The 14,027-nt window shown below is 39.0% G+C and overlaps 1 protein-coding gene across 1 annotated transcript in view; it reads left to right on the top strand.

The window, feature by feature from the left end:
- The first annotated feature begins 3,521 nt into the window (after positions 1-3,521).
- The window catches only part of LOC140227231 (uncharacterized), a 67,900-nt gene continuing 57,394 nt past the window's right edge, over positions 3,522-14,027 (top strand). The window contains exon 1 of the mRNA XM_072307656.1: positions 3,522-3,695. Coding sequence (XP_072163757.1) covers positions 3,592-3,695 — 104 coding nt within the window. The 5' untranslated portion in view covers positions 3,522-3,591. The remainder of the gene's footprint in view (positions 3,696-14,027) is intronic.

Genomic DNA, 14,027 nt, shown 5'->3' with positions numbered 1-14,027 from the left:
TTTATTTGCGACAAGATTCACCAAATTTCTTTTTTTTTTTAAAGAAAAAGAAGAAAAAATAAAAGACTTTTATGATAACACTCCAAGTACTTACCACTAACTGATGTGATGTAAGAGTAGCTCCACCATCACAAATTCTCTGTGAATGACCAAAATACAGAAGTCAAGAGAAATCTAATTTCTATATAAATAAACAAAAGTTAAATCTAGATAATTGACATCACATTATATTCACATTGAATAGTCCATTCTAAGCACAAAAAACAAACAAAAACAAAACAAAAACAAAAAACAAAACACACCTTACACAAATCAAATACAGAATTTCAAGAAGTTCTCCTCTTCCTCCTTTGCAGCAGCCTATAGGGGAGGGTCTACTTGTACATTTGAAATTGAAATGTATATCACTGTCAATATAAACCAAGATTAACTTGACTTGCCTGCTTGTATTGACATGGAACACGGTCCTTATTAATACAAAATTCAGAGGTCTTAGAATTTTTCAACTGAGCTAGTAGAATTTCACAACCGAGTAAGAATTAACCATAGAGCTTGGAATATTATGTAGAACACTCCCATTTTAAAAGGTATCGATCATTGAGCAAAATACAAACTTTTGGGACTATTCCCACGACAGTATGTTTGGAGAGTTATTTTGAGATTATGTTTTACCAAGTTGGTTAGAAAAAATAAAAATAACATTATACAAGTAAAGAGTTTGTTTGCAAAAACCGATAAGTCCATATTTGTCAAATGGAGATATTTGCCATTAAAGGTCAAGAAAAATAAAGAGAATGATAAGAAAATTTTTGCTTCTTTTGACCATAACTTTAAAAATGTAACTTTATATGTAGTGACCAATATATAATTTAAAAGGTATTATTTTGCACTTTATGACAGAGACTAGCTGTACTTCAAAATCTTCAAAAATGGACTTATCGGTTTTTGCAAACAAACTCTTCAAGTGTAAATAGATGTACTCCTAGATATATACCAGGATCTTGTTCTGATATCATCACACATTAGACTATCCCTGCATAAAATGCCAAAACTTGTGGTAAATTTAAATAAGCAAAATTCAGAACATCGAACATAACCTTCAGCTTCAACACGCATGTGCACTATAACTGCATTGTCTAGAGTTGTAGAAATATTCTCACATCTGACTGAACTGAATTGAAGTTGTTGTCAAAAATGCCTAATTTTCTGTGACTGTGACCTGTGTAGCGTGTGGAAAGTTTTCCATTATAAAAATCTAACCATGATCACAGCTCAGAACGCATGCAGAGCTACCAAGTCTCACGCATTCTGCGTGAGACTCACAAATTTAGGGTCCGTCTCATGCATGGTACCCATTTTTCTCACGCATCGGGACATAGCTCAAAGGATTGAAGTGATAGTTGCAATTGAAGGCATATTTCCCTTTCGTCTTTCAAAATAAGTAAAAAATAGTCACTCAAGTATGCGCCAAAGTGCACCATTAAGAGCTAAAAACTGAAAAAGCTCCCTACTGCGGGAGGGGGACTCCCCCCTCCCGCACCTTCCCCCACTCAGTCGCTTCGCTTCACTCAGTCACTTCGCCCCGAGACGCCCAGTCATGAAAGTCTCACTCATAAAAATTTTTTGAACTTGGCATCTCTGCACATGTTGTGAGCTTGCAACTTTATTGAAGTAGATCTAAATTCAAATTTAATTATTTATGCTTATGCAGTGGCGGATCCGATGCACATCCCCCTTTATTTTTCATTAAAAACTAAAGAAAAAAAAAAATGAAATGCAACCCGAAGTGGCACCAGAAATATTAGTTGCGATTGCGCCCCTCCCCCCACTCCCCGCCCTCCCTCCCCTCCCCCTCCCACAGAATTCCTGGTTCCGCCCATTTGATATGACCGACATCAAGTTACATTACACTATGGACACACTATGGAAGCTTTTGAACGCAGGCTGAGCCTCTATATTCAGATCCAGGTTCAGTCCTTACGATGAGCTGGGTCGTGACCAGGTGGCGTGGCGTCAAACTTTAATTTTATAGGTTCGTTGTCCCAGAATTAATCCAAACCAATTTCAAAACTGAAGACACTGGGTGCATCTATTAAATTTCTAGGTAAACTATTCCATGGTTTCCTGATACGCATGTAAAATGAATTTCTTCTTGTAGTGGTTTGTGATCGAAAAATATATAATTTTTTACTATGTCCTCTTGTGCATTTTTTTATTAAACCAAAGTCAGGCACTACTTCCTGATCATATTTATGAAATAATTTAAAAGCTTCGATCATGTCACCTCTCGCCCTGCGGTATGCTAGAGTGAAAGTCCGAGGTGCCTCAATCTTTGTTCATAAGATAAGGATCTTATTTCACATACCAGTACTAATTTTGTGGCTCTCCGTTGGACATTTTCTAAAGCTACTATACATTTTTTCAAATAAGGACTCCATACCGCATGCATGGGCGTATTCTAAATGCGGTCTTACCAAAGCTTTAGAGGGTCTATATAACAGTAAAAAATTATCTTTATTTAACATGTTTAAATAAACAAATGTGCATCATGTGCATGTGCATATATATATATGAAGAGTTTGTTTTCAAAAACCGATAAGTCCATTTTTGAAGATTTTGAATTACGGTCTCTGTCATAAAGTACAAAATAATACCTTTTAAATGATATATCGGTCACTACATATAAAGGTAAATTTTTAAAGTTATGGTCAAAAGAAGCAAAAATTTTCTTATTATTCTCTTCATTTTTCTTGACCTTTAATCGCAAATATCTCCATTTGGCAAATATGGACTTATCGGTTTTTGCAAACAAACTCTTCATATATATATATATATATATATATATATATATATATATATATATATATATATACCGTGTATATAGATCTATTGCTCACTGGCAAGTGGTACCAATGGCAGTGCAGCAGTGAGTGATAGCCGATTGAATACCCAGCGCCACAGCGGGTACCACTTACACAGCTTACAGTACATTTAAACATAACGTAAATATTAACGTCTCGGACTGAGTCATACGTAAACACTAATGTAAAAGGTTATCTTACGCGGTATAGCCTCGACGCTCTATCATTCTTGATTGCGTCATATCGATCTTGACTTTTATTTTCAGTTTTACTTTCTTGTCCGCCCATAGTGCCGATGAAGACGAGATAGTATATTGGTAACAACAAAATACACCCCGGAACTCCTGAAAAATTTCACGACATGGGCAGCGCCATCTTTAAATTACCCATACTACATCGTATTTCCTGAATGGCTTCTCACACCTGTTGACAGCTATATTCATCCGCTTAGATTGAAAAATGTTTAAAACCTATCACAAATCATTCTCTTGTTTACTATAGCTTTGATTTTTAATTGTTTTATGATCCATTTGATATTTCAATCCTGTAATCAGCGATGATTTCAAGAGGCTTAAAGGACTAGCTATTTGACGCGGACTGATATCAATCACTGAATGAACTTGACAGCACAACCCATCAACATCGTACATGTTACCGTGAAAAAAGATGGGCGATTCTTAGCCTGAGAAGCCAGTTTCTCTCGAGAATCTATGTGTACATATCTTTCAATATGGGTTGCTGTAAAGGAAAATGTAAACTTTCAACGAGATATATCCCTGTGACGATAGCCTATATCCTTCTCATCGGTACATCTGCTCTGTTTTTCGCTTTTCCGTAAGTATCTCCATCTGCCAATACAGTTGAAATGTCATCAGTGGTCACAGAGGCTAGAGAGCACTCTAACATGTTAGTCAGTGACACAGTCGTGCATAGTGTCAGTGCAGTGTGCGTGTGCTTGTTGAATGTAGTAGAACCAATTTCATATGTGCAGTACAATGATTATGTATGCTTTTTGGCCTTTGCATGACGTGTGTATTTATGTGCTAGTTAAACACAAACTCGGTGGACATCTACAGTAGTCAAAAGTCTCTGTGAACTGTGTGTTGATGTGTGACTCTGAATGTAAGCATCAGTATGCTGAGCTGTGCATCCAACGTCGTGGTTGCGGTATAGTGTTTGAAAAGGACTCCCTTGCACAACACAATGATTGTAAATGTAACGTTAGATATCTAACAGTTAAAGTAAAATTTATACACAGCCCAGTCACTGTAAAAACGCGACAGGGCTGTGTACCAGGATTAAGGTCCATACAAAAAGTGAACATGTCGATCGTGTTGAGTTTTCGTTTTTGACATCATTTTTATCACCTTTGACTCATTCAGGACAATCTTTATTGATTGGACTTCATGTTTTTGTAACTGACATTATTGATATTGACGTACACAATTCACAACTTACCAAAAACGAAGATTTTATGCAGCTTGTGTGAACAGAAAATCAGTCTTTCGCAAGGCCATATTTGATTAATCAGGAACTTCGGAGCTGCACTTTAAGGTCACAATGTAGATCGTGCTGCGATACGCGAGCAGTGCACGCCACAGGACTCTATGTGGAGTACGTACACTGTATAGATTTTGATCACGTCGTTGTTGTGACTTGATTTTTAAGGCGTTTATCATTCAATTGTGAATATTTACGCCTAGTTATGCTAGGCATTTGCACACAGCTAGTCTGGTTTCCAGACCCTTTGCTAACTGGACTCCTTTTACAAAATCAGGGGTTGCACTTAACTTTTTTTTTTTAACTAGCCAGGCGGACTACTTAGAATTAATTTTGACACTGAAGCAATATTTTGGCTAGTCAGACGGACTAGTAACTTCATAATTTTACAATTTTTAGCTAGTCCGACATGATTGCGGGTGGCCAATGGCCAGCGGACCATCGCCAATTTCGAACCCTGAAAATGTGCCCTTCGTGGAGACGAAGTCAAAGGGAATATCCTGTATAGAAAAATAGTGCGAGCAGAGGGTCTGGAAGCCAGACTAGTGCACAACTTGCATCATTTAAATCTGGTACACATATTTTTAATTCTGCAACGATGAACTCCGATGGTCAGGGTTTGTGCTAAAAAGTGCCATTTTTTTTTGTTCCATGGACTTTGTGTGAGTATAATGAACAATTCTTGGTGGAAGGTATAAATTTACATGAGCTTTGTAGTTGTGTTGTGGTTTTCATTGTGATGGCGAGGCCTCATTTGTACGGCGTCTGGTTGGGCTAATTGTAGACTTTATAGAATGGGTAGCGAGAATCCTGCGTTCTCATCGGTCGAGAGCCATGTGTTGATTTGTACTGGCCGCATGCTGGGTCACAGTGGTAGACCAAACGTTATCGCGCACTTCTAGCAAGAGTACACGCACTTGTAACAAAGGTTCGCACACTAAATAAATGTTCGCGCACTCAGTACGAGACCCCTATTGGCTAAAACAGTCATGCATCAATTTTTACTGGATGCATGTTTCTGAAGAAAAACCATGCGTCCATTAAAAACTGATGCATGGTTTTCGGGCTCTCGTCTGTGGCAAGCCAAAAGGAAATGCACCGAGTAAATTTGTCATTGGGTGACACGATAGAAAAATGGGTTTTTGGCAAGAAAATTACCCATTCCGTAAAACAGATGATGCACATGTCTTTTCATGCGTCAGTCGGAATATAGTGTGCATGCGGTATAGGTGTAACTATGGAATTGAGCCTAAACTGGGCTTCGCCTCGTGGGTTAAGCATTCCATAGTTACCTTATGCACACAATTCTGCCTGACGCACTCAGATCATGGTGCGGCATTTGTATACTAAAAACACACACACACAAATCAAAATATGGAATTTCAAGAAGTTTTGTTTGTGGTGAATTACATTACATGAATAGGACACTTAGTATATATTGTATTTTGTATGATTGTGGAATCTCTGAAGAGTGCTTGTAATAAAACTCATGATTTGAACTACATGTATATAGGTGGATTTATTCTCTCTATCTCCACACTCAATACTCTTTGAGTATAAATATTTCACCAGGACTACGTGTAGCACAAACAAGTCAGTGGATTTCATGGACTGCATTTTGTATCGAGAATGTAGTCAAAATACAAACTGCAGAAAATGTTAGTCGCATTGACACACAGTTGCCAAACTCAAAGTTTAGGTCGAGAACTTGCGATGATTAGCTCCACTCACAAATTCATACAACTTACAAGCGAATCCTGCTCGTGATACTTTGAGTGCAGAGTCTTCGCTATGACCTTTAAATGCCCATTCAAAATAGCTCAGCTGGAAGTTGAAGCGGAAGCAAATGCGAAGCAAGGTTCATGCTAACTCACAAGCTCTTGGATTATTGTGTCCAAATGGAGCAAAACTATGAATGGGAACCCCCCGCAATTTGTGGATAGAGAGCATCAACCCTATGTCTTGTGGTTGTGATCAGTGACTAAACTTAGGAACAGCGTGTGAATATACAGTAACTAATGTGTACACACAAGAATGCAAACATTTATATCACATCTGAAACAGCAAAACTTCTTACAGCCTGTGACAGTTTTGGTGCCTTAAAGTACAGACACTTCCTGTTCCAGTATCCATGCCAATTGTTCTGGCTTGTGAGAGCTAGCAATTTTCTGCTCACAGTTTGGTCTTGTTTTGGCGGCCACTTCATTGTACAGTATAAATGTCAGATAGTGTACTTAAGTTGTATGCACTTCAAGCGTCGAATCTGCCACAGGTGGATTTCTGTTTTGAATGTGATGTGAGAACTCAAGTTAATGTACAATAAACTAGCATCTTTTGACCATGTATTGGTTTATACAAATGTAAGATGAATTAAGGATGTACAAATTGTGTGATATTTGCTCCTTTTTGAAAGGAACAGCTGTGAAAATGCTAACAAGTACTGTATGTGATACGCCATACAAATGTACATGTACGCATGTATTTAGCAAGTCTATTTTTTTTTTTTGGGGGGGCGAATTGAGACTTCCAGAGAATATCTTTAATGTTGACATTCGCAAACGTGGAGTACACTTATGAACAGAGAAACATACATCTCACGTGTGTAAGTTGTATTCATGTCGGGATCAGAGTACATGTAAATACTTTTTTTGCATGTCGTTAAATTTGTGATTACAAGACCCGAACTCACAAAATTTGCAAAAATGTAAACCTCGTGAAATATACAAACTGTATGGCATGTGCAGTATTCAATGTGTATAGGAATGATACTTCAGACCATAAATATTTAATTGGATTTACTTCTTTTCGTGCATTGTGTATCAATTGGGGGAAAAGAGGAAACTGGCTTCTTTGAAATGTATTCAGCATTGATACATGTAGGAATGTTCTGCACTATTGTGGACAAATATCACACTTGACACCAATGTACATTTGTATTTCAGTAGGCTATACCTTGTAAAATCATCTACATTTTCTTACAGATGTCCCACATTGTGCATTGAACCATTTTTTTTTTTATTCAAGATTCTGATAGCTTTAATTACATGTTGTACAGCTGTAGATACCCATCAACAAATTTGAGGACAAATTCACAATTAATGTAGTGTTTTCTTTATATTAAGTCGGACTGTAAAAAAAAATACAAGCAAATGGGTTTGTGATACACAAGTCAGAACACATTCAACCCACCAGTGGTATTATACATGCAGTGTAGAGGAAGCATTTATACACCGTACATGTACATGTACACTGTTTTGAAGACTGCTGACTACATTCTACTACATGACCTGTATCTGTGTTTATGAGTACCGTACTGTGGAAGACCATGTTGCCATAAATCACAAAGTAAAGTAATACATTATACATTTACAAATGTAAAATTTCACCTGTTAATTTGTGCTCGTAGATGTCTGTCATGAATGCATTTTTATCTACCAGCTCTTAAAATACAAAAAAAAGAAGAAAAAAAAACAAAAAGCCAGCTTTGTGGATGTGCACATTCCCTCCTATCCGTCACACTTGCTGGTTTTGCCCCATTACTCACAGATTGAAAGTCTACCAGCTGTACAAACCTGTTCCCATGACAACTGATGGTACAGTCTGATGTGTAGAGACAAGATAATCTGTCTCAAGAAAAACTTAAGCTGACACTAAACAGCTACTGTAGTTGGCAGGTTTGCTAATGTGCCTCCAGGGATACATTGTGTTTAAATACAAGTTACAATGTACAAAATATATTTCATTCACCTCGTACAATCTGTATATGTGCGCAATGCATTTCAATACTTGGGAGTTCAGTTTGCATGCACATATTTCGTAGTTCTTGTCAGGAAAGACTCGGGCAAGCTTTCTGGTTGTCGGGGGGGGGGGGGGAAATACAATGTAGTTTTTACAAAGATGTATGCATGTGAAATGTGCAAACCTGGATATGATTAGTTAACTGTTCTGTTGGGTACTTATAAAAATACATGTTCAAACATTTGTACAGCTGTTGCTGCAAATGAGTTGAAATGTGTTTTGTGGAACTCTAAGCAAAGGGTGTGCCAAGTCCTGTTCAAATGTTGTCTTTTGTGTCCTTTTTTTTTCTTTGTATTATGAAGTAATACTAATAGTATGGAGACCAAAGATACATGTATGGAAGATCAGAGCTCAAGGTGCAATATTGCCATAATACCATGATACTCTTTACAAACCAAATCAAACTTGAACTGTAAAGCTGACCTTTTTCATGTACAGATGTTTTCATGAATGAGGTCACTGACATTTTCGCGAGACATTGATTCACAAAATTCTATAAGTTTTCGGGGACAGGCTCCTCCTTGTGGCTGTGCCATACATGTAGATTGGTTGGTACTGGTGCATTCCATTACAAACAATTATGAGCAAGTGAAATGGCACATTGTAACAGCAGGTCACAAATTCTTGAAGGTTTGGGTAGTTTTAGCAGTGAGGGACACAGCTCAATGAATGGGTTCTTTAATTGTATTCAGATTTTATACATGTATGCTTTGTTCACAAAAGTTGCCCCAAACAACCACAAACCTTGCAGGATGCTTGCCCTACATGTACCTGTAGCAACAAGTTTACAACTGGAATTCCTGCCTATGGGAGCAGGTGAATGAAATACTTCATTACTAGGCTGTAGCAAAAGGCAAAAGAAACATCCATAGATAGTAATGCACATGCACACTTTTGTACCAGTGGTACACATGTACTGTACTGTTGTACACACACATACTGTAAAGGATGACACCCTGTACCCACAAGACTGTGGCTAGACACATCAATTGTGTGGGGAAAATGTGGAGAAAAATATTGGAACTACTCATCTTCCTGCTTCATCATCAATCAACCTTTCTTTCTCCCCCCCCCCCCCTTTTTTTTAATGCAGCTCTCCCAACCCAACCTCAAACACCCTCTTCCTTTCCCCTTTAATCAAGGAATGAATGAATGAGCAGTTCCGGCCATGCATGCATGTGACTATGAATAAACAGCATCTTTTAGAGAATTTAAACCCCTAACCAACAAAATGATAAACAAAAGTACACTGTATATCAAGGTGAACATATGAAAGAGGCTACATGTATTTGGACAGGGATGCACCAAAATTATGTACATGTATGTACAGTGTAGTGAGGTGCCTTACTTATAGCTGATTCATACATACAGACGTTAATGTAATATTACTTTAGAATTACAAAATTTCTTTTTTTTTAATTCTTCAAATTTCATTCAGTGCCACAGAATTCACATTCACAAAATCAACACAAAGCATTATACAAAGACAAACAACATACACAAACATTTCATTTGTTTATCAAAATTTCTTCATTGCACAAAATACACCCAACACACACATGCACACACACACACACACACACGCACACCTCTGTACACTGGAGAGGTGTCTTGCAGAGTTGCTAATTTACTTTGCTCTCTTGACGTTTGCATCACAGAAGAGAAACCCCCATCTGCTGACCATGTTGTGGAAAGAGATACGTACACATGTACGTACATGTGGCATCAGAGATGTAGTGTAGTGTGCTGCTCGGACGATCTGTGATTCGGTTGTGTTCGTTCTCCATAGTGCTCTGTATCACAGAGCAGGCGCATCCAAAATTAGGGCCATGCCCCGTGATACTATTGCACTGTCCTCCTGCTCCTGCTCCTGCGGGCGATGCGATGACGATAGAAGCGGCCGTGGCAGTGACCCAGCAATACACACATGCACACACACTGATACACACAGCACTCTTCACATTGGTAGTGGACAGCATCTCTGCTCCGCTCTCAGTTGAAAAGCCCCGCTTTTGCCCTCTCGACTTCATTTGCTGAATTCGTACATGCTGGTCTTTGCCTTGAATTATGGGCATGATAGAATGGACCACACTGTCCTTGAACACGATGTGCCTCGTATTGATCTGCATGTGTGATGTGTATGTTGTTGTGTTTGTGTTGAAATGACAGCATTGTTTGAATCTGTGTTGTGTATTCACTCGCAAAAAAAGAGCTGACAGTGCATGATGAACAGCAGGAATGAATTATGAAGCTTTGTTGTTTCATGTTAAAAAGTGAATCATGTCTGTGTTCATCAGTGTTTGTACATTATACATGTGTACACTTTTTGTACATGTATGTACAATGTACATTTGTACGTATCCATCAGGTTGTTTGTGTGTGTGTGTGTGTGTGTCTGCTTCTGTAGTGCTAAGATTGAAATCTGTAGTGATATGATGCCCCCATCAACCATCATTAATACCATCAGTGGGGATCATCATTGAGGACAGACATCTTTCATCCCGTTGAGAAACCTCGGTGGTGAAGTGCTTCAGTATAAAGAGGGCATGTATCCTAGCCATGATCTCTCTGCGTCATTGTCGTAGAACCGCCAAAAAGCCCCGATAGAGATGTCGCTTGTTAATGGGGAGGCAGCTCGTCTCAAATATTCATGAGTATGGACTCTTCCCAGGAAGTGGTCGGGCCAGAGGCTGTTGGCCCTGGAGGGTGAGGGATCGTCTTGAGAGGCGATAGTGCATGGCATGTTGAATGATTGTTGCCGTTTGTAAAACTTGAAGTACAACGTATGTGCTGTGTGTAATGCCACATCATACGTACAGGATGTGCCAGCGACTCATTTTAATGCTCACAAACTTCGGGGTACCTTGTCTTTATACCATTCATGAAACAGCTGGTATTTCAGTGTTGGGAGTACAACCAGTTCATGTGTGCAAATGCATGTTTGCTTTGTTGATTTTGTTGGGATTATTGCTTTGATGTTTATTTGTGGATGGGGATGGGAGAAGGAAGTTTGATTTTTATTGAAGTGGTTGATAATGTACTGTAATTAACATTTACTTCATGATCTGTTCATACAAGTACTTTACAGGTTAATTCATGCTTGTTTCCTGTAGATCTATGCAACATCAAAATCTCAGGGAGAGAAAAAAAAAACAAGGAAAGTTTGTTTACGTGCCCTCGCCCATGCCCCCAGAGGGAAAAAAGGGTTAAGAAAGAGGAAGCCAGAAGAAATAGGAGAACTGCTCCGTTAGGTGTAAGGACACAAATCTATCCCACGAGTTCCTCTGTTTACTGGTAAAAGGTTCAGAATGAGTCCACTTCGAGAGCCCTGGTAATGCTGTTCTGAGCACCACCTGTTTCAGAAGTATGTTTCGTGCTTTTCCCCCCTACAACACACACAGGACCAAGCGTCCTTCCGCACAGGATGTGACGAGATGAGCAAGGTCGTCCGCAACATTGTGGCTTTTTTGTAAATGAATTCCTTCTCTCCTCGTCGTCGTAGTCATACTTTAGTTACAGCCATCAATTGGATAGCCTCGTTCAAGGTTACCTCCGGATTACGCTCAAAGCTGAAGCATTGCTACAGCTGTACTGTTGCAATTAGGGCGTTCAGAGCAACGGAAGAATTCTATCGTCTTCGGCGTTCAATTTTCCTATTAAACCGTTCCGTGCCCCATGAGCACCTGTGACCAACTGTGTTTGCTGTCATGGTGATGGGCTATTTCTATTCCTAGTGATTGTTTAGAATATTGAAAAGGGCGGTGATACTACACTGTGCCTACTCCCCTCGAGTAGACCGTGGTTGCCCTTCTGTGGTAGTAGTGTAGGTGACCTTCATATAATGAACTGACGTGATATTCTGATGTGGTGCCCACATTTGCATCGGATGTACATAATGTGTGCCATGGTGTACTTTGTTTTCAATAATCCATATCAGTCCCTGATATTTGCCAATGACAAACATCTTTGCCATTGATTTTCATGAAGTGTTTCGAATCCTTCTGCCTTTATTTTTATTCATGATCTGGTTTTTGGCATATTTCTCTTTCTTTTTTTTCATGTAAATTTTTCTATGGCACTCTGTTGATGAAAACTACACTTGTACACTAAATTGTATGTCATTTACAAAGTATGCTACGTTATGCACTTTAAAAATGTGAGTGTAAGTCTTGTGAAAGACTACTCATGAGTGAATCATGAGTAAAGCATCCACTGACAGCTGACTAAGGACCCCTATTACAATATTTATCTTTTTTTGTGTGTGTGGAAAAAAGAAAAGGAAAGTAAATTTATAGAGCAGTGTTTGGCATAAATACTCTAAAGGGCTTTTTACACTTGTGTTTCTTAACCCCGGACTTTCTCTGACCCAGGACTATCGTTAGTCCCGTACCAATTTTTTCAGCTTTTTACACTCGCCAATTAGTCCCGTACTATCTCTTGTCCGGGGCTAAGGAGAAAACTGACCTTTTTACACTCGTCTTTCTTAGCCCCGGACTTTCCAAACCACATGAATATTCATAATTACGCTGTGTACTGTACACGTACACGCACGCACCGGCAGCACTTGATTACCTCGTTTCTGATTGGTCAGTGAGGGTCGCACTTCGTCTCCGTCGCTTAGCCCAGGATTATTTTTTCGTTCTGTTTACACTCACTTGCTTGGCACCGCAATTGCGGTGCTAACCCCTGCTATTTTGCAGGGCCAGATAGTACCGTACTATCGGTGGGGCTAGCCCACTTTGGCAAAAACGAGTGTAAACAGAAAGTGGGCTAAGGATAGTCCCGTACTATCGGTGGGGCTAAGGCCCCCCCTTAGCCCCACCGATAGTCCGGGGCTAAGCAAAAATTTACAAGTGTAAAAAGCCCTCAAAGAGACTAGAAAATGGCACTAAACAAAAAACAACAACAGCATTGCCCAGTTCGAAGGAAGCAGTTTCAACAAAATGAGTATTACCATGGTGATGGGCAACTGGGTGTTTAAAATGGATATTTTGCCTTGTGGTTTCCTATACCAGGAACTTAAACCATTCATCCACATTATGACATATTTTTCAACTCATGGTTGGTTCCCGCCCCCCCCCCTTGGAAAAAAAAAAAGAAGGAAAGAGAAGAAACAAACAAACAACAAAAACAACAAAGGATTAGTTAGAAGCACCAACTGCTGACAAGCAGCTTTGTACTTTACATAGATGGTGCTTGCAGTTCATAGATGCAATTTGTGGTGGTGACATACAGTGTATCAATGGAATTATGCTCGCTGATCAAAGGGGGCACATAGGGATAAATGTTGATCCACGAAAGCTACATTTGTACATCTGAGCTATGATTGTGAATATTCTTGAGGTCACTGTTTAATTGCATTTGTACCTGCCTGTACCACAAAGGGGATGTGAAATTTATTCTGTGTGCTCAACCAGAATTTCATGAAAACAAGATTTGTCAGATTTGGTCGCCTTGGGTTTGTCCCGTATCTGCCAATTCTGTAGAATATACAATGTAGATGTACAATTGTAGTTGGGGGATTTTTTTTATTCTTTTAAGTTGGTGGTAATCGATGCAGAACCAGAACTTAAAGTTGAGTACATGTTTGTATAACGGACCCCCAGAACTGACCCTTTAATGTTACAGTACTACCAGAAGGATGAAGCATGTTTTATTTCAAATGAGCTCAACAGTTTGTTCCCCTTTTAAACAAAAAAAAAAGTAAAAACAAAGAAACATAAATGGGTGAATCGCGAGCTTGAGAAAGGATATTTTCTAATGAGCTCTGTAGAAACATTCAATGCCTGCGTGATAAAGTCAAACAAAGCTGTTTTTCGGGTGTATGTAGTTTACTGTCTGGAGGCTTGTGACTTCTGCAAAAGGTCA

Source organism: Diadema setosum, chromosome 4 (assembly GCF_964275005.1).
Source record: "Diadema setosum chromosome 4, eeDiaSeto1, whole genome shotgun sequence".
Taxonomy (NCBI): Eukaryota; Metazoa; Echinodermata; class Echinoidea; order Diadematoida; family Diadematidae; genus Diadema; species Diadema setosum.
Note: the sequence above shows the minus strand (reverse complement) of the source record. Positions and strands in the feature narration are given on the sequence as shown.